At 45.3% G+C, this 20,877-nt stretch overlaps 1 protein-coding gene across 1 annotated transcript; it reads left to right on the forward strand.

Moving 5' to 3' along the window:
• Window positions 1-7,854: 7,854 nt before the first annotated feature.
• Window positions 7,855-19,843, forward strand: Nifk (nucleolar protein interacting with the FHA domain of MKI67). Its single transcript, NM_026472.4, has 7 exons — window positions 7,855-8,009; window positions 9,594-9,737; window positions 13,637-13,745; window positions 15,365-15,576; window positions 16,618-16,674; window positions 18,356-18,490; window positions 18,762-19,843. Exons 1-7 carry the CDS (start codon window positions 7,905-7,907, stop codon window positions 18,951-18,953), a joined length of 954 nt encoding a protein of 317 aa, NP_080748.3. The 5' UTR covers window positions 7,855-7,904; the 3' UTR covers window positions 18,954-19,843.
• Window positions 19,844-20,877: the final 1,034 nt, after the last annotated feature.

Below are 20,877 nucleotides of genomic sequence, written 5' to 3' on the forward strand. Positions count from 1 at the left end.
TTCCCAAATCTGCTATGGTGACACACGTCTTTAGTCCCAGCACTCGGGAGGCCAAAGCAGGCAGATCTCTGAGTTTCTGAGGCCATCATTATCTGCAAAATGAGTCTTTGACAGTCAGGGCTCTTACACAGAAAAACCTGTCTCAAAAAAACAAAATAATAATAATAACAATAATAATAATAGAAAATGAACTTCCAAGTAGACCAGATTTATAAAAACATAATCTCTACCATTGCAATTGGTCCGAGCTTGTTAAAGCAATTATGGAAACACTTAGGTGCAGCAATAGAACTGAATGGTGAAAAATTCAAAGATACCTTAGATTAAAACACCACAAAGTGCCATACTTTTGGATCCACAGGACAGCCTTGCTAACGAGCAAATAATAACTGCTCTCACTACACAGAAATTAAACCTCACAGAGCAAAGCATGAGGGCTACATCTGCTTGTAAGCTCAGCAATTGGGAAGCAAGAAGATCATGAGTTCAAGGGCAGCCCAGGATAGCACACAAGGCCATGTGTTCAAAGTTGAACAGAACCATTGCTGTCTGGGAGCAGCCTACATCAGCCATACACCAGTTTGACCATGAACCCCTGCTGTAACTTGGGTCTGGAATTTTCCCTGAAGGACTGTGTATTGAAGTCATTCTCCTGAGCTCATGGAGCTAGTGGAGGCAATGGAAACTATGAGATGGGACATAATAGGATACCTTAAGGCCCTGTCATTGGAGGTGTATTCCTAGTGGGTATTGTGGAACTCTGGTTCCTTCCTTGTTCCCTATTCACTCCCCTCCCTTCCTTTCTCCCTTCTTTATGGTTCTTTCAGGGCTCACATAGGGCAAGATGACTCCAGACTTGCCATGTAGGTAGGGATGATCCTGAATTTCTGATCATCCTGTCTTCCCCTTCCAAGCATCAGGATTGCAAGCCTGGGCCACAAGGTTCTGTCCCTCAGTACCTTGTCAAGATTAGATCCCTCAATCTTCCTGCTGCTGCTGCCAAAGAGGATCCAGTAACGCAAGGCCTCAGGACACAGAGACCTCAATAGAGAGCAGATTCACTACTTCAAAATCAAATTTTATTTTTTATTTAAATGTTATCCCAGCACTCAGGAGTCAAAAGCAAATCTCTGAGTTCAAGGCTAGCCTAGTTATAGAGTGACTTTTAGGACAGTAAGGACTACACAGAGAAACACTATATAGAAAAATGAAACAACAAAATGTCTTGAGACAAAGAAGGTCTTGATCTGTAACCTTGGCTGGTCTGGGATTTGCTAAGTAGACCAAGCTGGTGTGAGTTGTATTGCTTGATCCTGAGATCTGCTTCCCAAATTCTGGGATAGACACATGTGACATCACATCTGAGACCTAATTTTTTTTGAACTTTTATATTCTCTCTCTCACACTATCTTAGTTAGGGTTTCTATTGCTGTGAAATGACACTATGATCAAGGCAACTCTTATAAAGGAAAACATTTCATTGTGGCTGGCTTACTGTTTCAGGGGTTTAGTCCATTATTGTTATGCCCAGTTTGCAAGACCCTCCAGAGACCACCAGGGACCACAACTCAAGTGTAATCACATGACAGTCTTTATTTGAGTTCAGACTCAGGCCAAATCCTCCCTGAGCAACAAGATAGGAAAGCTATGCGCCGATCTGGGCTTAGGATTTATATAGGGAAGATTTGCAAGCTGGGGCTTCTGAGCATTGGCATTACATAATTGGGTAAATGGGTAAAGGAATTTTTTTTTTGTTTTTTCTATTCACATGTGATTTTTTTATTGGATATTTTATTTACATTTCAAATGTTAAACTGATTGATTCCCTGTTTGCCCCCTGGGAAGCCCCCTATCCTATCCCCTCTCCCCCTGCTTCTATGAGGGTGGTCCCCAACCCGCCCACCCACTTCCTCCTCCCTATCCTCGAATTCCCCTACACTGGGGTAACAAGCCTTCACAGGACCAAGGGCCTCTCCTCCCATTGATGCCCAACAAGGCCATCCTCTGCTACATATACAGCTGGAGCCGTGGGTCCCTCCATGTGTACTCCTTGGTTGGTGGTTCAGTCCCTGGGAGCTCTGGGGGTTCTGGTTGGTTGATATTGTTATTCTACCTATGGGGTTACAAACCCCTTCAGCTCCTTCAAACCTTTATCTAACACCTCCAATGGTTGGCTGTGAGCATCTGCCTCTGTATTTTCAGGCTCTGGCAGAGTCTCTCAAGAGACAGCTATATCAGGGTCCTGACAGCATGCACTTCTTGGCATCAACAATAGTGTCTGGGTTTGAAGACTGTATGTGGGATGGATCCCCAGGTGGGGACACCTCTGGATGGCCTTTCCTTCAGTCTCCTCCACACTTTGTCTCCATACACTTGTATTGGTTTTCCTTCTTCTTGAGCTTCATGTGGTCTGTGAATTGTATCTTGGATATTATGAACTTTTGGGCTGATATCCACTTATCAGTGAGTGCATACCATGTGTGTTCTTTTGGGGTTAGGTTACCTCACTCAGGATGATATTTTCTAGTTCCATCCATTTGGATAAGAATTTCATAAATTAATTGTTTTTAATAGCTGAGTAGTACTCCACTGTGTAAATGTACCACATTTTCTATATCTATTCCTATTTCTATATCTATATCTATATCTATCTGTTGATGGACATCTGGGTTCTTTTCAACTTCTGGCTATTATAAATAAGACTGCTATGAACATAGTGGAGCATGTGTCCTTATTACATGTTGGAGCATCTTCTTGGTATATGCCCAGGAGTTGTATTGCTTGATCCTCTGGTAGCACTGTGTCCAAGTTTCTGAGGAATTGCCAGACTTATTTCTGGAGTGGTTGTGCCAGCTTGCAATCCCACCAGCAATGGAGGAGTGTTCCTCTTTCTCCACATCCTCGCCAGCATCTGCTGTCACCTGAGTTTTTGACCTTAGCCACTCAGTATTCCTCAGTTGAGAATTCTTTGTTTGGCTCTGTACCCCATTTTTAATAGGGTTATTTGTTTCTCTGGAGTCTAACTTCTTGAGTTCTTTATACATATTGGATAATAACCCTATATTGGATGTAGGATTGGTAAAGATCTTTTCCCAACCTGTTTGTCCTATTGACAATGTCTTTTGCCTTACAGATGCTTTGCAATTTTATGAGGTCCCATTTGTCAATTCTTGATCTTATAACACAAGCCATTGCTGTTCTGTTTGGGAAATTTTCTCCTGTGCACATATATTGGAGGTTCTTCCCCACTTTCTCCTCTATAAGTTTCAGTGTACCTGGTTTTATATGAAGTTCCTTGATCCACTTGGGCTTGATCTTTGTACAAGGAGATAAGAATGGATCAATTTGCATTCTTCTACATTTTTCCCAAGTGGAACCAGCACCATTTGTTGAAAATTCTGTCTTTTTAGCCACTGGATGGTTTTAGCTCCTTTGTCAAAGATCAAGAAACCATGGGTGTGTGGGTTCATTTCTGGATCTTCAATCCTATTTCATTGATCTTCCTGTCTGTCACTGTACTAGTACCATGCAGTTTTTATCACAATTGCTGTGTAGTACAGCTTGAGGATGGTGATTCCCCCAGAAGTCCTTTTATTGTTGAGAATAGTTTTCGCTCTCCGGGTTTTTGGTTATTCCAAATGAATTTGCAAATTGCTCTTTCTAACTCTATGAGGAATTGAGTTGGAATTTTGATGGGGATTGCATTGAGTCTGTAGATTGCTTTCAACGTGATGGCCATTTTTACTATATTACTCCTGCCAATGCATGAGCATGGGAGATCTTTCCATCTTCTGAGATCTTCTTCAATTTCTTTCTTCAGAGACTTGAAGTTCTTGTCATCACAGCCATTTCCCCATGGATTCTGGACATGGGAACTCAGCTCTTAAAGCTTGAACAGCGAACACTGCACACTGACCTTCTCTCCAGGCCCCGGTCCAGATGTGTTTGTGGCTGCCCTCCTGTCCAATGACTTCTGAATAGAAGACTGGGCTTGCTTCCATCATTTCCTGGTGGTACCACCTGGAGCAGAACCTAGTTTTTAGAATTCTTGACATTTTTTTCTCAATTTCTCCAAGAAGGTCTTCTAGAATGATTCTGCTTCTGGAAAGATGGATTTGAAACACTTTTCTTCCTTCCTGCTGCTAAGTATTGATAAAGGTAAGAACCATGGAGGTTACATAGAAACAGTTGCAAGGAGGTACCGAAAGTCTGAGTAGACAGAGCATGCAGGGTCCACACAGTTTAAGACATTGCATGAAAGTACCAGGTGTGCAGCTCATTCCTGTCCTCCCAGAACTTGGGACATTGAAGCAAGAGGATCATCACAAGTTCCAGGCCAGCCTAGGACACAAAATAAGACCCTGTTGCAAACAAACATCTTTTTTAAAAGGAGATTTCTCAGGGCTGACTAGGTGACTCAGTGGTGAAAATACTTCCTGCTCTTGCAGAGGACTCAGGCTTCCAGAACCCATGTAGCAGCTCATGGTTATCTGCAAGTGCAGGATCAGAGAAATCTGACTCCTTCTGTCCCCCATGCACATCAGGCAGGCACATATTACATATGCATACATACATACATACATACATACACATGCATATATAGTTACATGAACACAAGCAATGTAACTAAAACAAAATGAAAGTAAATAAATATTTTTAAAAGAAGATGAGAAGTGTGGAGGAAAAGCAAGCAAGGCACATGCAGGGTCCATGGCTTTAGGAGGCACAACAGGTGTGTGGGTCCATGCTTTTAATCCCAGCACTCAGGAGACATCAGCAGAAATATCTCTGTGAGTTAGAGGTCAGTCTACTCTATTTATAAGTGCCAGGGCAGCCAGGGCTACATAATGAGACTGTGTTAACAGAACAGAAAATCAGAGAAGGAATAGAAGAACTCGATGACATCACAAGTAGCAGGTCCTGGGCTGGGGATATAGCTCTAGAAGTTGAGGGCTTACCAAGAATGTGAGTTCCTGGATTTAACTGCAGTACTACATAAATCAGATGTGACGGTTCAAATAAGAATGCCCCCATACATGGGATGATGTATTTGAGTATGTGGTCCCCAGTTGGTGGAACTGTTTGTGAAGAATTAGGAGGTGGAGCCTTGTTGGAGGACATGTATCACTAAGGGAAGGCTTTGAGGTTTCAAAAGTCCATACCATTACCAGACATCTTTCTGTCTTCCTGCTACTTATGGGTTAGGATATATGCTCTCAGCTCTCAGTGCCCTGCCTGCCTGCCTGCTGCCTGCTGCCTGCTGCCTGCTGCCTGCTGCCTGCTGCCTGCTGCCTGCTGCCTGCTGCCTGCTGCCTGCTGCCTGCTGCCTGCTGCCTGCTGCCTGCTGCCTGCTGCCTGCTGCCTGCTGCCTGCTGCCTGCTGCCTGCTGCCTGCTGCCTGCTGCCTGCTGCCTGCTGCCATACCCCCTACCATGAGTGTCATGGACTCACTCTCTGAAATGTAAGTTCTAAATAGATTCTTCCTTCTATAAGTTGCCTTGCTGGTGATGTGTCACCACACTATTAGAAAAGTAACTAAGGTGCTGGGTGAATTGTGCATGCCAGAACTTGGGAAGTAGAAGCTTTGTGTTTACAGAAGATGGGCTCTCTCAACTCTCTTGGCTGCCTGCCCATGCTTCCTGCTACCATTTGCTGCCATGACTTCTCTGCTATCATGGACTCTTCCTCCGGAGCTATATACCAAAGTAAACTCCTTTCCCCATAATTTCCATTGATCAAGGTGTTTTATCACAGCCACAGGAAGGTAACTGATACACTCAGGAAGAGGGAGCTTCAATTAAGGAGTTGCCTCCATCAGATTGGCCTGGGGATGTGTCTTTTGGGGCATTTTCTTGATTGGTGGCTGACGTAGGAGAGCTCAGTCCACCGTGGATGCCAACATCCTTTGACAGATGGCCTGAGTTATATAAGAAAAGTGGTTGAGTGTGAGCCTGGGAACAAGCCAATAAGCAGTGGTCCTGCATGGTTTCTACTTCAGTTCTTGCCTTGGTTTCTCTCGATGATGGATTTTAACCTATAAGGAACAAAATCTTGCTTCTCCCCCAGGTTGGTTTTGGTTTGTCTTATCATAGCAACAGAAAGAAAACTAGGACATCCCCAGAGGACAGCCTGCTGGAGTTGGTCCTCACCTTCTACCATTTGGGTTCTATGGTCCAGTTCAGGCCTTCAGCCTAACCTCCATAGCCTTTACCCTCAGACCCATCTTGCCATTGATTGCCTTCCTCCTTTTGTAGGGACAGGGAGGGTCTCATGTATCGCTGGCTGCCTAGATGTTGGTTTACTCAGAGTTGGAAGTAGAAGCCAGAGCTTCATAAAAGGCAGGTAAGCTCTGTGCTGAGCCTGCACCTCCAGCCCCTCTTCCAGTGTTCCTTATGTCATAACATTCCCCAAAGGGGCTTAAGGAAGCCCCATCTCCCCAGAAGTTGCTCTCTTAGATAAAGGGCTTCTTTTTTTATCCACTGAGTCTCAAAAATATTTTGCTTAAAATAATCTTCAGACCGGGTCAGTAAGGTGGCTCAACAAGTAAAGGCACTTGCCACTAAGCCTGAGTCCCCAAAACCCATACCGTGGAAGGAAAGAACTACAGCAAGTAGTCCTTTGACCTAGACACATGCGATGCAGCACAAGGGTGCACACACCCATACTCACTGACAGGCATACACTACACACAAAATCAATCAACCTGTCAATCAATTAATCTATAAGTAAATAAACAAATGGAGAAAAGACAACTGTTTCAACATAAGAAACTCTTACAAGCTTCTCCTTTTGTTTTCTCAAAATTCCTATTGTGTTACCTAAAGAAACTTACTAGGGAACTCAAGAGATGGCTCTGTGGTCAAGAGCTCACAGTCCTTAATTCCAGTTCCAGTGTTCTGATGCCCTCTTCTGGCCACTGCAGGCACTGCACATATAGGGTACATATACAGGCAAAACACTCATCGCATAAAAATAAAATAAATGGGGACTAGACAAATAGCTCACAGTTAAAAGTATTTTCTGCTCTTCCAGAGGACTTGAGTTCAGTTCCCAGTACATTGGACATCTCTCAACAGCCTGAACTCCAAGTTCAGGAGATCCGACACCATTATTCTCTATGGTCATCTGAATTCCTGAACACATACCCACTCACAGACACAGGTGTATAATATCAAAAATATAAATAGGTGTTGGATTATGCTGTGGAGACTTCCATGATGAGGACTGGTGGAATTTCAAGTCCTGAACTTGAGAGACCTCGGGGACTGGTGGAATTTTTTTCTTGTAGGGCAGGGTCTGGCCACTCTCCCACTTTTGGATGGTTAGAAAACCATTAGGGACGTTGGAAAACATGCGGGGGTGGGGGGACTGGGGAGGTTGGCCACTGGATCTCCTCAGGCAGGGGCCTGGCCACTTTCCTGCTTGAGCGTTTACAAAGTTTACAAAAGGAGCCCACAGAGGGGAAGGCTTTTCCTGTTGCACGTTGGCATGAACAGGCAACGGGCATGGCTAATGTTTGAGACTTTAAATTTGTTTTTGAGTCCATGGAGCCCAGGCTGTCTTCGAACTATGTTTATGAGAATGGCGCTGAACTCCTGATCCTCCTGCCTCTACCTCCCAAGTGTTGGGATTACAGATGGGGGCAGGGGGCGTGGCTCCAGTCACATTTTATGAGGCACTGGGTTTCAAACCTAGGACTGAGAACAAGCGCTTCACCAACGGAGCCTTAATCCGATTTTAAATGTTTTTAGTTTGTGGCCAGTAGGTGGCGCTCGAGCTGCCTCAATTCTAGACACCGGGGCCTGCTCTTTTGCTACACTTCCGCCTCTACTTCCGCTTCCGAGACGCGAAGGAAACGTCACTTCCGAAGGCTCCGCGTGGATTGACTTGTTCGGGTTCTCCAGCATGGCTGGGTTAGCAGGCCCCGCGAAGCCGAGTCTGGCATTGAACCCGCAGGAAGACTCGCAGTTTGAGAAGGCTCTGACGCAGATCCAAGGGCGCACGAAGAAGGTGAGCGGCGCGGGGCGGCCGGGCTGGCTCGGGAGCCAACCTCTCACGGGCTGGGAGACGATGGTTCCAATCAGGGGACCGAGGCAGGTCAGGAATCGGTGTGAGGTGAAGGAGGAGGGGTACCACGTGTGGGAGCATGGCACCCCCAGATCTCAGAATGTGTTAAAGCTGCCACGCTTCCGCTTTGACCTGCAAAATGAGGGTTCATGGTCTACCGCAGCATTCGGAAGGTGTGTTATGTCCCCTTAGTTTGTAGTGCTTAGAAGACGGAGTAGACGTCCCGAAGCCCACGTCCTGGGAGGATCGAGAGTCAGAATACAGCTCAGGGTCAGAATTCAGAATAGGGCTTCAACCTGTCAACCTGTCGAGTTCAGTTTGTATGCAATGTCCCTAACGGAAGTTTATAGTCCCTTTGGTTTGCACCATGGAGTGCATTGGAGAGAACGACAGCTTTTCTTTTTTTATTGTTGTTGTCCTGGGGGTCTTTTGGGAGGGTCGCTTTTGTTACAGTGTCAGTATAGGGTTTATTGTAGCCCAAGCTCACCTCACATTTGCTGTGCAGTCGAGGTCTTGAACCCCCTATATCCACTTCATGAATACACTATAGGTCACCCGGTACCCTACCTGACAGGAAACAAGTTCTTGTTCTCTGGGGTCATAGTATGGTGATAGAGAAGGAGAGTCTGCACCATGAAGGTTAACAACCGGAAACAGTTAAGATTCGGTGTAATAAACTGCCAACTGCATTCGGAGTTGAAGGTCTTGGTTTCACAGTGTTACTCTGAACATGACAGACTGTTACTTGCTTGTCCATTTAGCTCTTGAACACATGTTGTGCTGACTGTTTTGTAGGGACAGGTGGGTGTGGACATATGTGTGCCTTGGTGTGCATCATGGTGCGTGCGTGTGTGGGAGTCTGTCTCTTGCAGAGTCTGTGGCTCTGTGTGATTGAACTCAGGCCTCAGCCTTGCTCAGCAAGTGCTTAAGGGAAGAGAGATACCAAACACGGAGTTTTTCAGTTTCTGCCCTGATAGAGTTATGAGTTTGTTCCTGGACCAAGGGGAAAGAATGGTGTTGAAAATTTGTTGCAGGCCAGGCAAGGTGACTTTTACCTTCAATCCTAGTGTTGGAGAGGCAGAGGCAGGCAGATCTCCACCTAGCCTCTGAAAGGACTTTAGGAAGCTGGGTGGCGGGGACACACACCTTTAATCTTAGCACTCAGGAAGCAGGGGCAGGTGGATCTGTGTGAGTTTGAGCCTAGCCTGGTCTACAAAGCTAGCTCCAGGACAGCTGGGGCTACCCAAAGAAACTCTGTCTCAAAAAAAAGAAAAAGACATTAGAATTAATTTACTCTGAGGTTATGGAATGGTAACATACTTTCGTTGAAAAATAAAGACCTTTGCAGGGCATGGTGATATAGGACTTTAATCTTAGCATTCAGCAGTTAGAGGCCAGCCAGGTCTACGTAGTGAGTTTTGGGCCAGCCAAGGCTCCATAGTGAGATCCGGCTCAGAAAAATGTGTATACGCACAAACGTTTTGGTGTAGTATGAGTTTGTATTTTTAAAATGTTTATCTGTTTTAGCCTCAGCAAAAGAAGAAAGAAAAACTTAACCGTGGAGTAGTTTATCTGGGCCACCTACCTTCAACACTTTCTGAAAGCCACATCTATAACTACTGTGCCCAGTTTGGCGACATTAGCAGATTCAGATTGTCTAGAAGTAAGCGGGTAAGATTCTGTTCCTGAATTCAACTATGTATATTTTGCTTGTCAATTGTATGTCATCCTTTGTATTCATAGGCACAGCGTTGTTACCTACAAAGTTCCTGCTCGGGAACTTTTCACAAGCCAGGCATGGTGGCACCCCCCTTAAATCCAGCACTCAGGAAGCAGAGGCAGGTGAATCGGTTTAAAGCCAGCCTAGTTTACATCATGAGTTCGGAGATACCCACAGCTACATAGAGAGAGCTTGTCTCTAAATAAAGTAAATATAAGTAAAGTGATTTTACAAATTGCAGTGGAATCACAAGAAAGTAAGCTTGGTGTAGTGGCCTGCCTTTAGTCCCAGCACTCAGGAGACAGGGACAGGCAGAGTTTGAGGCCAGTCACGGTTTCATAGTGTGGATTTCTATCTCAATAAAAAGCGGGAAATCATGAGGCTGTGGAGATAGCTCAGTCTATAACTGTCAACCTACAGAAGCCAGGAACGGTCATATGCGCATGTGATCTCAGTGCTGGGAACGTAAGGCTTGCTAACCAGCCAGCCGAGCTCAGCTCCAGGCCAATGACAGAGACACCCTGGGAAATGCCCAGAGGTCCGAGCGCTTGTGCCATAAACATGAAGTGGAACACGTGCACACACACCCCTTCTTCAAGCACCAAGTGAAAGGCCAGGTGTGACCCCAATATTGGAAGCTGGAGCCACTGATTGTAGAACTTGTTGCCAGCCAGTTAAGCCAAAAGAGCAAGCGACCAGCTCAAGAGAAAGTCCTGTCTTGAGAGAGTAGAAGGTACTGTGCGCGCTCCGGCCTCGGCCTGTGCACAGACAAGGTGGTGGAGCGCCTTGCGGAACAGCACTGAGACTTCATACTTGGAGTTGGCTCACCTTTGTTAGAAGGTTCTAGCTGGGAGCTCACCCGACAGGCCGAGGGCTGGATGTGCTTACAGGGCACAGCCACACGTTGCTTACAGGGCTTCCCTCGGGAAAATCGGGCAGCAAGGATTGAAATTTATATCAATCTCAAGAGCAGAATCAGTGTTCTAAGTGTTCATTTAACTAAGGTAGTTGCTTCTCGTCCTCAGACTACACAGACAAGTAGATCGTGTTTATTTTGCGACTGCTAACCCTGGGGTTAATGAACTTAAGTTTGGTTTATGTAAGGTTTCTCTAATAGAGCCCCTAAAACCACAGGAATCATTTTTTGTGAATTTGCTTTTACCGGGGTTTAAGTCAGGGGATGGAAATTGTCGCTTTGTGACCACCACCTTCTTGAGGCCTACTGCCAACTGATTCCTCCCTGGAAGAGAATTTCCTCCCCTGGGGACTCCTCCCGCTGGTTGCCTCTCCTAGTTCCCTGAGCAATTCTTCCTCTTGGGAGACTTGTGCTGTCCCATCTGTTCTTTTGTTTGCGTGTGGGGAAGGAGAAGACGAGTCTTGCATTGTCCTGAGGAGGCTCGTGGGCTTTGGCGCTTTCTTTGTGGGTCATTGAGTCTCCTGGAACTCGTCTGGAATGTAACTGCCGTCTCCTGCAGGTGCCATGGCCAACACAGCCAGCAGCCTCTTTCTTTCCTTTTGTCAAGTGTTTCTCCTCAGTTCCTCCAGCTTCCTGCTAATCTTAGTAGCCACTTCCTCTGCCTGAGTCATGGCTTCTAAATCCTGTAGACTCTACAGTCTCATAGGATAGCTATTCCTCACTTGCTCTAGAGGTTGCTCCCCAAATACATCTGATTCTTGATGTATTACTGCACTTGTTTGACAGCTACCAGGAGATGCAATCTTTGTTCACTGTTCAGCTAGTGAGATGCAGTGAAAAATGAGTCCATATTTACTCCAGAAACTTGGTTCCAGCTCGAGAGCCAAGAAGTGGCTCAGATGCTAGGATGAGCCATCACTTGCATGTCAGAGACCATGTATTTCAACAGGTTTTTAAATTTACATCTTCTAAGCACCTTTAAAGTGTTGGGTTTTGATTTGGTTGGTTGGAGTCGGAGATTAACTGTGGAGTTCTGGCTGTCCCAGACTTGCTACCTGGACCAGGCTGGCCTTGAACTTGTAGCTGTCCTACCTCTGCTTCCCAATTACTAGGATTATAGGCACTCATCACCATGCCCAGCTTAAAGGGAATTTTTATTATTTATCTGTCTGGGTATTCTGCCTGTCTATGTGTTTGTGAACCGCATGCATGCCTAGTACCTGCAGAAGCCAGAATGGGGGGCATCAGAGCTTCTGAACTAGGAAATTGAAGCTGCCATGTGGGTGCTGGGAATTGAACCCAGGTCCAGTGCTCTTAGCCACTGAGCAATCTCTCCAGCCCCTACAGCCTTCCTAATGCTGCAACCCTTCTATACAGTTCTCATGCGGCGGCCCACAGCCATGAAATTATTTCATTGCTACTTCATAACTCTGATTTTTGCCTGTGTTATGATGCTGGGGCTTAAACCCACCTTTTTGTCTGTGTTGGGCATCCAACCCTTGGCTTTTTGGTTTCTTTTCTTTCTTTCTTGATTACTTTTATTTATTAGAATGGGGCAGGAGTGAATGTAGAAATCAGCTAGTTTGTTTTTTTTCCTTCCACCTTGTGTTTCCTGGGGTTGGAGTCAGGTAGACTTGGTAGGTAGTGCCATTGTCTGGTGAGTCATTTCACTGCCCTTGATTTTTGTTCTTGGAATGGCATGTCCTTTCAAATTCCCTTTCAAAGGATCTGTTAGTTTGCAGTGGTAGTCTGTTGTTTTGGTGTGGTTGGAAGTGTTGGTAGGAGATGGTTGGTGGTTGATACTCAACCTGGCCTTACTCTGTCTGTGTAACTGAAATTAACTTTGAATTGCTGATGTTTGTTTTTGTAATATGTTGTTGAGCTTTGTGGGACATTGGTATTTTCGTGGCATCCTGATGAGAGGGTTTTTTTTTTTTTTTTTTTTGGTTTTTTTTTTGGTTTTTCGAGACAGGGTTTCTCTGTATAGCCCTGGCTGTCCTGGAACTCACTTTGTAGACCAGGCTGGCCTTGAACTCAGAAATCCGCCTGCCTCTGCCTCCCGAGTGCTGGGATTAAAGGCGTGTGCCACCACGCCCGGCTTCTGATGAGAGTTTTTAAATTGCCCTCGTTTCATGGAATGACAGTCTGTTACTTAACACAGGTCAGTGCCAGGATCGAAATATAGACATTTGAACTCCAGAACCCACCCTATACTTATGACCATTCTGGGTGTGGGAATCCACTCATGAGCTGGTACAGGGGTTAGGAAGTCCAGACCAGTTCCTTTGCCTAGGCTGTGGAAATCAGGGCAAGTTCCTGGAGGCTTGTTCCTGGAGGTTGTTCCCACCCTTAATGTGTGAGGTGAGGTTGAGCTTGCCTGTGTTCTCCTCTGGCACTGGGGACTGAACCAGGGGAAACACGATAGGTTAGCACGGGCTTACATTGCTATTTTATTTTGAGACAGTTTTACTTAGTTGCCCAGACTGTCCTCATTATACTCACAAGATCCTGCCTCAGCCTCCTGTGTAACTGGGATTCCAGTCTGGGATTACCCAGACTGCTAGGGTTTTAATGAAGGAAAAAAAATCTGGCCCTCGCTGGTGTGTGCCAAATAAGACTGCCAATGAAATGAGAAATGAGTAGACAAATCCAGAACTGTGAAAGCCCAAAAGATAGCCTTCTTACCACCAGCGAGTACTACTGAATTCATTGTAGCCAGAATACTCAGGGATGTATCATACTAAGCCGAATTTTAAGGATACCAGAAAATCTATATTCCAAGCTGTGACTGTCTTATCTGTCTGTCTGTGTGTTAGTTTGGGGGATGGGGGCAGGGGCCAGCGGCTTTGAAATAGTAAAAGTTGCGACTGGGGCTTTTTAGGAGCTTGGTGATAGTTAGACTTAACTGCTCTTTTGTGGGTTTTTCTGTTACAGACTGGAAACAGCAAAGGCTATGCCTTTGTGGAGTTTGAGTCTGAGGATGTTGCCAAGATAGTTGCAGAAACAATGGATAACTACCTTTTTGGTGAAAGACTTCTATCATGTAAGTATTCTGACCTTTCTGCACTGTGATGGGATTACAAAGTTACTCGTGACATTGTACTCGGAAGAGAAGCTGACCCATCTTTAATGTGTGATTGGAAAGAATTTTGCTCAAATTGAAAACTGGTGGGGTTAAAGCCCAGCATTAGTGGTACACGCCTTTAATCCTGGCACTTGGGAAGCAGAGGCAGGCTGATCTCTCTAAGTCCAGAGGCATCCAATGCTCTGTAGAGACCTTATGTCATCAAAAAAGGAAAAGAAAACTGGGGGTTAGATAGGCATAAGCCAGGAAAAGGATGGCAGTGCAGCCTGAGGTCATTTCTTACCCAGTGAGTGGTGAATGCCAAACCAGAGGTCACTAACCTTTAGTTATTGGGATGTTAGGGGATTCAAATGGGGAGCAGAAGATGGGCTACAGGTCTGTGAGGCCTGGGTGCAGCCTCTTAGCCGAGTCTACACAGGGCAAGACCAAAAGTAAAGAATCACATTTCAAGATCAGACTCAGTGAGGGAGGTGCAGCCCTGGCCGTAGCCCGGCTCCGGGCTCAGTAAGAGGCAGTTTGAAAGAAGTGAAGCAGAGAGTAAGAGAGTAGAAAGTCTTCCTTGCCCTGCACAGACGCCTCACCCACAGATGCACGTGTAAGTTGTTTACCACAGAGACGCTGTGAACTTTTGTGTCCGTCACAGGGAACCTGTGGCATCACCATCCAGATCTCTGTCTTTGGAAGGTAGACCTAAGTGTGCAGCCTGCCTACACCCATGGTAGAGTGTACCCTGCCCTGGGACCAGTTTACAGGTTCACAGGGCTTCATGTAACTTCTCCCAGTTCCAGTCACCATGGGAGACATTGTCATGGTCATGGTGTTCCGTGTTCGGTTGAAAGCCTGGCTCCTGTTGGGAGAAAGTGGCTGAGCAGAAACCTGAGGGCATTTGTGCTCTGCTCTGTCCTGCTTGAGGAAGATACCAGAAAGGGCTCTGAGTTCTACTGGGTTTTTTGACTCTTGCCACAAATCCTTACCCTGTCCAGGACAGAGTGGGATTATCGGGGACTAGGAGTGTAGTTTAGCTGGTAGAGTACTGGCCTAGCGTGCACGAGGCTGCACATACACTGCATCTGATGGTTCAAGCCTTTGCTGCCTAGATTTGGGGGAGTGGAAGCTGGAAGACCTGAAGTTCAAGGTCATTCTAGGCAACTTTAGGGCCAGCTTAGGCTATGTGAGTCCCTGTGTTTAAAAAAGAAAAGAAGGAAGGAAGGAAGAAAAGAAAAGAGAGAAAGAAGAGGGCGGAGAGGTGGCTGAGCAGGTCAAGCTGCTCTCTCAATGTCTTCCAGTCACCATGGGAGACATTGTCATGGTCATGGTGTTCCGTGTTCAGTTGAAAGCCTGGCTCCTGTGATGGTCTGAGTTCATTCCCCAGATCCCACATCAAAATAAGAGAGAACCAACTCCACAAAGTTGTCCACAGCCTCCGTGGGCAGGGTGTGTGAACCCACACACATGCATGGACAATAATCATTGTTTGATGTTTAAAGGTTATTTCTGTCATATAGGTAGTTCATACCACAAGAAATGGCTTTTTGGGAAATATAAAATTAGAAGACCCTTTCCTCTTTGTTTTATAGGTAAATTTATGCCACGAAAAAAAGTCCATAAAGACCTTTTCAGCCAGAGGAATGCTCTGTTTCACCGGCCATCATTCCCAGCAGTGAAGCGCTATAATCGGAAACGAGGACATTTGCAGATGTTGAAGATGGAGTATAGGTTTAAGAAGAAGGAAAAATTACTCCGGAAGAAACTAGCTGCAAAGGGGATTGATTATAGTTTTCCCTCACTGGTAAACATCCTTTTCCAGTTTCCTTGGTGGTTTCTCTTGGGGTGAGCTCCCTGCCTCAATAGTTGTAGCCCATGTCTGATGATACAGAATCTACCTCAGTGCTCCTCACACGCTAGGTTGGGTTTAGTTTGTATATGCGACTCTTTTGGTTGATGGCGGCCAGGCTGGAGTCTGCCCATGCTAGGCAAGGGGTCTGGTACTGAGGATGGGACCCAGGGCACTGAGCATACGTCATCCATCCCTCCCACCCTCAAACAGCTTTTAGAGAAAAGACCTGGCTGAGTTGCATGGACTGGATTGGATGTAGTTTGTAGCTCAGGCAAACCTTCATCATAGATCCTCTTGCCTCTGTGTCATGGGATCCTGAGTACACAGATGAGCTTGCTTACAGCCCTATACAAGTGGCTGCTACTATTGTTGATGTTGATAAGAATGGGTCTCTCATTCCAAGCTGGCATCAAACTTAGAATTTCTGATCTTCCTGCCTCTGCTTCCTAAGTGCTGGGATTTCAGATATATGTAATGATTCCAGGTTCATGCAGTCCTAGAGGTATAACACAGAGCTTTAAGTATTTTACTTTGTATGAACTTCATTCCCAGGCCCCTGCCAGGTTTTTACCCCCAGTATAATTTCCTGCCTGTGCACCAAGTGGTTGCCAGGTGGCCTTGGAGGCCAGAAAAGCATTGGGTACCCTAAAACTATAGTTTACAGATAGTTGCAAGTCACCATTTGGGTGCTGGGAATTGAATCTGTTTCCTCTGAAAGAACAGTCAGTGCTCATAACTGTTGAACAATCTCTAGTCCCTGGCTGTTTTTTATTTTTATTTTTTAAACCAAGATCTTGCTACATGATCTAGGCTTCCAGAAAACTGGAGACTTTTCTGCCTCAGCCTTCCAAGTGATAACTCACCCAGGTTACAGCAAAATCTTGCCCTTGGTTACATTCAACCCATTTGGCAATTGGACACTGATGCTTAAAATAGGAATTCAGCTACAGCATATGCATATAGCTGATAAATATGCAAATTGTTTATTTGCAGGTCCTACCTAAGCCAAAGAACATTGCTGTCGCTCATAGAGATTCTGAGGGTAACCAGGTAAGATCATCTGGATAATGGCCACTGCTAGAAATACTTTCAGGAGTGTTGGCAAGACTTGGAACGAAGCACTTGCCACCAAGCCTGGCTGCCTAGTTCAGACACTGAACACTCTCACATTGTTGAAGGAAAGACTGACTCCTGAAAGTAATCCTTTGAGCACCAGGCACATGCTCACAAATACGCACAAAGTAATCAAAAAAAGCTTTTTTTAAGGTAAATTATCTGAATAAAGTAATTTCTACTACACATTTTGTTAAAGATTTCATATAGTTGGTGGGTGTTTTGGTGTTTATTGGGGGACTTTTCTAAGATCTAATGATTTTAATGTAGCTGAAGGGGGAGTCCCAATGTTACACAGTAAACCCCTAAATTACAGTCCTGAAGATGAACCTCCCGTCCTCCTGCCTCCCACATCGCATCCTTGATGCTAGAACTGAAGGCTTATGCCACTAGACCTGCTCTCCTGCATTGTGGGAGTGTTTGGGTTTTTTGAGGTTTTTGTTTTGTTTTAGAATTATTTATTTATGTATGTGAGTACACTGTAGCTGTCTCCAGACACACCAGAAGAAGACATCAGATCCCATTACAGATGGTGGTGAGCCATCATGTAATTGCTGGGAATTAAATTCGGGACCTCTAGAAGAGCAGTCATGCTCTTACCTGCTCAGCCATCTCTCTGGCCCTGCATTGTGGATTTTTAAAATCCTAAAATCATGTGGAGAGCTGGCCCATTGAGAAAGAGCACTTGCTACATAAATATAAGGTCCTGAGTTCAAATCCTAGAACCCACATAATGTCAGGTTCATGCTGTATGTTCATGTTCATGCCTGTGACCCTTGGAAGAGGGGGATCATGGACATGTGATACTTGCTACCCACCAGTCTAGTTTCCGGTTCCAGGAGAGACTTTGTCCAAAGGAAATAAAGCAGGCTTGCATACACACAGTTGGGAGCCACCATGTGGGTGCTGGAAATTGAAGCTAGGTCCTGTGGAAGAGCAGCCGGTGTTAAACCATCTCTCCAGCCCCTTGATCCTCATTATCTTGTCATTTTAGAACATGCTTTTTGCTTCATGTTCTCTCAAACTGGAAATAGTCATAAAACTCAAAGTCAGAGAGAATCAGGTGAGCATGGGTTCTGTGATTGATTGTGGTTGTGTATAGGTTGGACCTCAGCAACCACAGGAACAAGAAGTGAATTAGCAGAGGCGTTTCTCCCTTGCTAGTTAGGAAACGAGATAAGGAAGCCTTGCTGCACTTTCTCCTCTGCTACATTAAGGAGTCCAGGTGTCTTTCACTAGGGTTGCCGAAGGTTTCCTTGACTGAATCTTAAGAATGTTTTCTATCTTTCATAGAACCTGTCAACCTTTTGCCCAAAGTTGTAATTAGTTAGTGGTGAGGTGACATCTATTTCCAAGCTTATTATGCCTTCCTCAGAATCTAGGTGTCTGTTGCTTTTTTGCCCCAGTCTCAAGTCACAGAAGTGTTGTGTCAAAACTTGAGGACAAGCTGTGGTGTGATCCCGGCTGAGATAGTCATGCACCATAACACCCGGGGAAAGCACAGCCTGTGCCCTGCTGACGTCAGCTAACTGGCAGTTTAAAGATAGGCATACAACTGTAACATGCGCCCGTAGCTGAGAAATAAGCAAAGTGTTAAATCCTAGCCTTTATTTTTCAGGTTTTACCTGACCAAAAAGAAGGGCTTTCGGGTGAACCTAGGAGAAAGGAGAAGATGATGAAAGAGGACATTTCCAATAACATTCCTAAGAAGCGTAAGAGGTCTAGGAGGAAGAAGTCGTCTGTGGACAGCCAGGTGAGCATGCCCTTGCATTCTGGGAATCAGTTGCTATAGACATAATTTGAATGAGGAAAAGGGGTCTTCCCTTGTGTCAACAGGAAATAAAAGCAGGCTGAAAATAGATCCCATGGTACACCTTAAAACTAGGAGGCTGGAGGTGTCACGTGTTCCTGGTAAAGGCTAAGAAGGTAGTGGTGTTGGGTGAACACTAGGGCAGTAGTGACTCTGGGCTGTGTTCATAGCGCCTCTGTGCAGTCCTAGACTATAGTGCTCTTCTTGCTTTCAGGGTCCCACACCAGTTTGTACACCGACGTTTTTGGAGAGGCGAAAATCGCAGGTGATGGAAGTCGGTGGCGATAAAGATGATGAAATCATTCTCAAGCTGCCTGTGCCCCCAGTGAAAGAAGACACACAAAAGACCCCAACATCTGCAAGCCCTGGGGGAAAAAGACCGAGAAAAAGGAAGAGCAAGCAGTGATCCCGCCAGCGTTCTGTGCATAGTTCTAGGCAGATGTGTTGTTATAAGGGACTACTATATTTTACTAAGTGCAGTGACTTGCAAGCACAGACAAGACTGTTGGAGGAAGAATACATGTTTGGTTTTCCAGTGAGGAAAGCCACTGGGAACCTGACTGTGCCCTTTCCTGTCCTGAATTTGTCTTCAGGCTTCATCGGTCCCTCAGTTTTACTATCCTTATGAAACTCAGGCTTAACTACCACCAAACAACCGATTGGTGCTGTTTGGACGGTGTGTAGTTGTGTATCTAAACCCCTCCAAAATATGTCAGGCTTCAGCCTCAGACATCTGAAACTGGAAATGAAATCCAGAGAGTGAGAGGGCAGTTCTGGTTTAGATTTCCACATGTGTCCAGGAGCTGAGGAGGAGTCCGAAATGACCCACAGTTACTGCAGCTAAGCTAGTGTGTAGGTGTCACAAATCAGTTTCAGCAGTTGTATTCAAGATTCACTGACCAGACTTTTCTACAGTTTATTTGTGTACAAGAGAACCTAAGAACTTTGTGGGGAAGTAAGAAATGTCACCATCTCCTGTTGTAAGTTTCTGTACCCTTTCTATGCTTTTGTTTTACTAATTTGGGTTTCTTGAATATAACTGTCAATCTCCTTGATTAAGCTTCCTTTTTGTCCAGTTGTGGGGCCAGTTGTGGGGTATGAGTGAGTGTACATGCTGTGTGTGTTCCTGAAGGGAAATCACTTGTCTTCTAGACCTCTGCCCCTTAATCATCTGACATAGGACTCTGGTTAGACAGTTTTTCTCTATGTTGTCCTGACTATCCTGGAACTCACTTACTCTATCCACCTACCACTGCCTCCCAACTGCTGAGATTAAAGAAGCTGGCTTGAAGTGGGACTTTTTTTAAATTTATTTATTTATTTATTATATGTAAGTACACTGTAGTTGTCTTCAGACACTCCAGAAGAAGGAGTCAGATCTCATTACGAATGGTTGTGAGCCACCATGTGGTTGCTGGGATTTGAACTCAGGACCTTCGGAAGAGCAGTCAGAGCTCTTAACTGCTGAGCCATCTCTCCAGCCCCAAGATAGAACTCTTAATGAACCTGATTTGAAGCCATAACACACAGCACAACCCAGGTAGTAATGGAGTTTGGGACCTGGGTGAGCACTTTTGAGTGCAGGGGCCTTTCAGATACTCACTTGCAGACACTTCAGACTTTAGAACCTAGCTTTAGCTACAGCCTAATTTCCTAATTTTTTTTTTGATGGTTTAAGCTAATGAATATAATTTAGAATCAAATCAGAATATCACAGCTTAAATGCCTATGACATCTTTTGTATGTGTGTAAGTCAGGCTATTTCTTCAGTCAATTCACCTTATGTGTATATATGTCTGATGTTAGGAGAGGAAGGAACACACACATGTATGGAAATCAGAAGACCATTTTGAGACAGGGTCTCACAAAGCAGGCCAGAAAGCCTCTGAGATCTTTCTCTGTTGATAGGTGCACCACCAAGCCTGGTTTCTTCACATGGGTTCTAAAGACCAAACTGCTTGTAAGACAAGTCTTTTCCTGTGTCATCTCAGACCCATTTTTTAGTTTGTTGAGACCGTCTTTGTATTCCGGGCACGTGATATAATTAAGGATGACCCTCCTGTATCATCTACCTCTGGGTATATACCATCCTGCCTGGCATCTCCCCTGCTCTCTTACCAGGATTGAACCCTGTGCACCGGCCAATGTTTGCCAGTGATTTGGACACTAGGAACCACCCTCACATTTACAAAAACTGAAATGAGCATTTACACTTAGCTAAGGGAAGCTGGGGGGTGGGGGGGTGGCTCAGGCACTAGGCTTGATTCCCAGGACCCACATGACAGCTCACAATTGCCAGTGACTCCAGTTCCAGGAGATCTAAGTGCACC

The sequence above is a fragment of the Mus musculus genome, chromosome 1 (genome assembly GCF_000001635.26).
Source record: "Mus musculus strain C57BL/6J chromosome 1, GRCm38.p6 C57BL/6J".
NCBI classification, from domain to species: domain Eukaryota; kingdom Metazoa; phylum Chordata; class Mammalia; order Rodentia; family Muridae; genus Mus; species Mus musculus.

Coding starts and splice junctions, on each gene's coding strand:
- Nifk (NM_026472.4), top strand. CDS start 7,905: ATGGCTGGGTTAGCAGGCCCCGCGAAGCCGAGTCTGGCATTGAACCCG. Junction 8,010..9,593: donor TCCAAGGGCGCACGAAGAAG/GTGAGCGGCGCG, acceptor TATCTGTTTTAG/CCTCAGCAAAAGAAGAAAGA. Junction 9,738..13,636: donor GATTGTCTAGAAGTAAGCGG/GTAAGATTCTGT, acceptor TTTCTGTTACAG/ACTGGAAACAGCAAAGGCTA.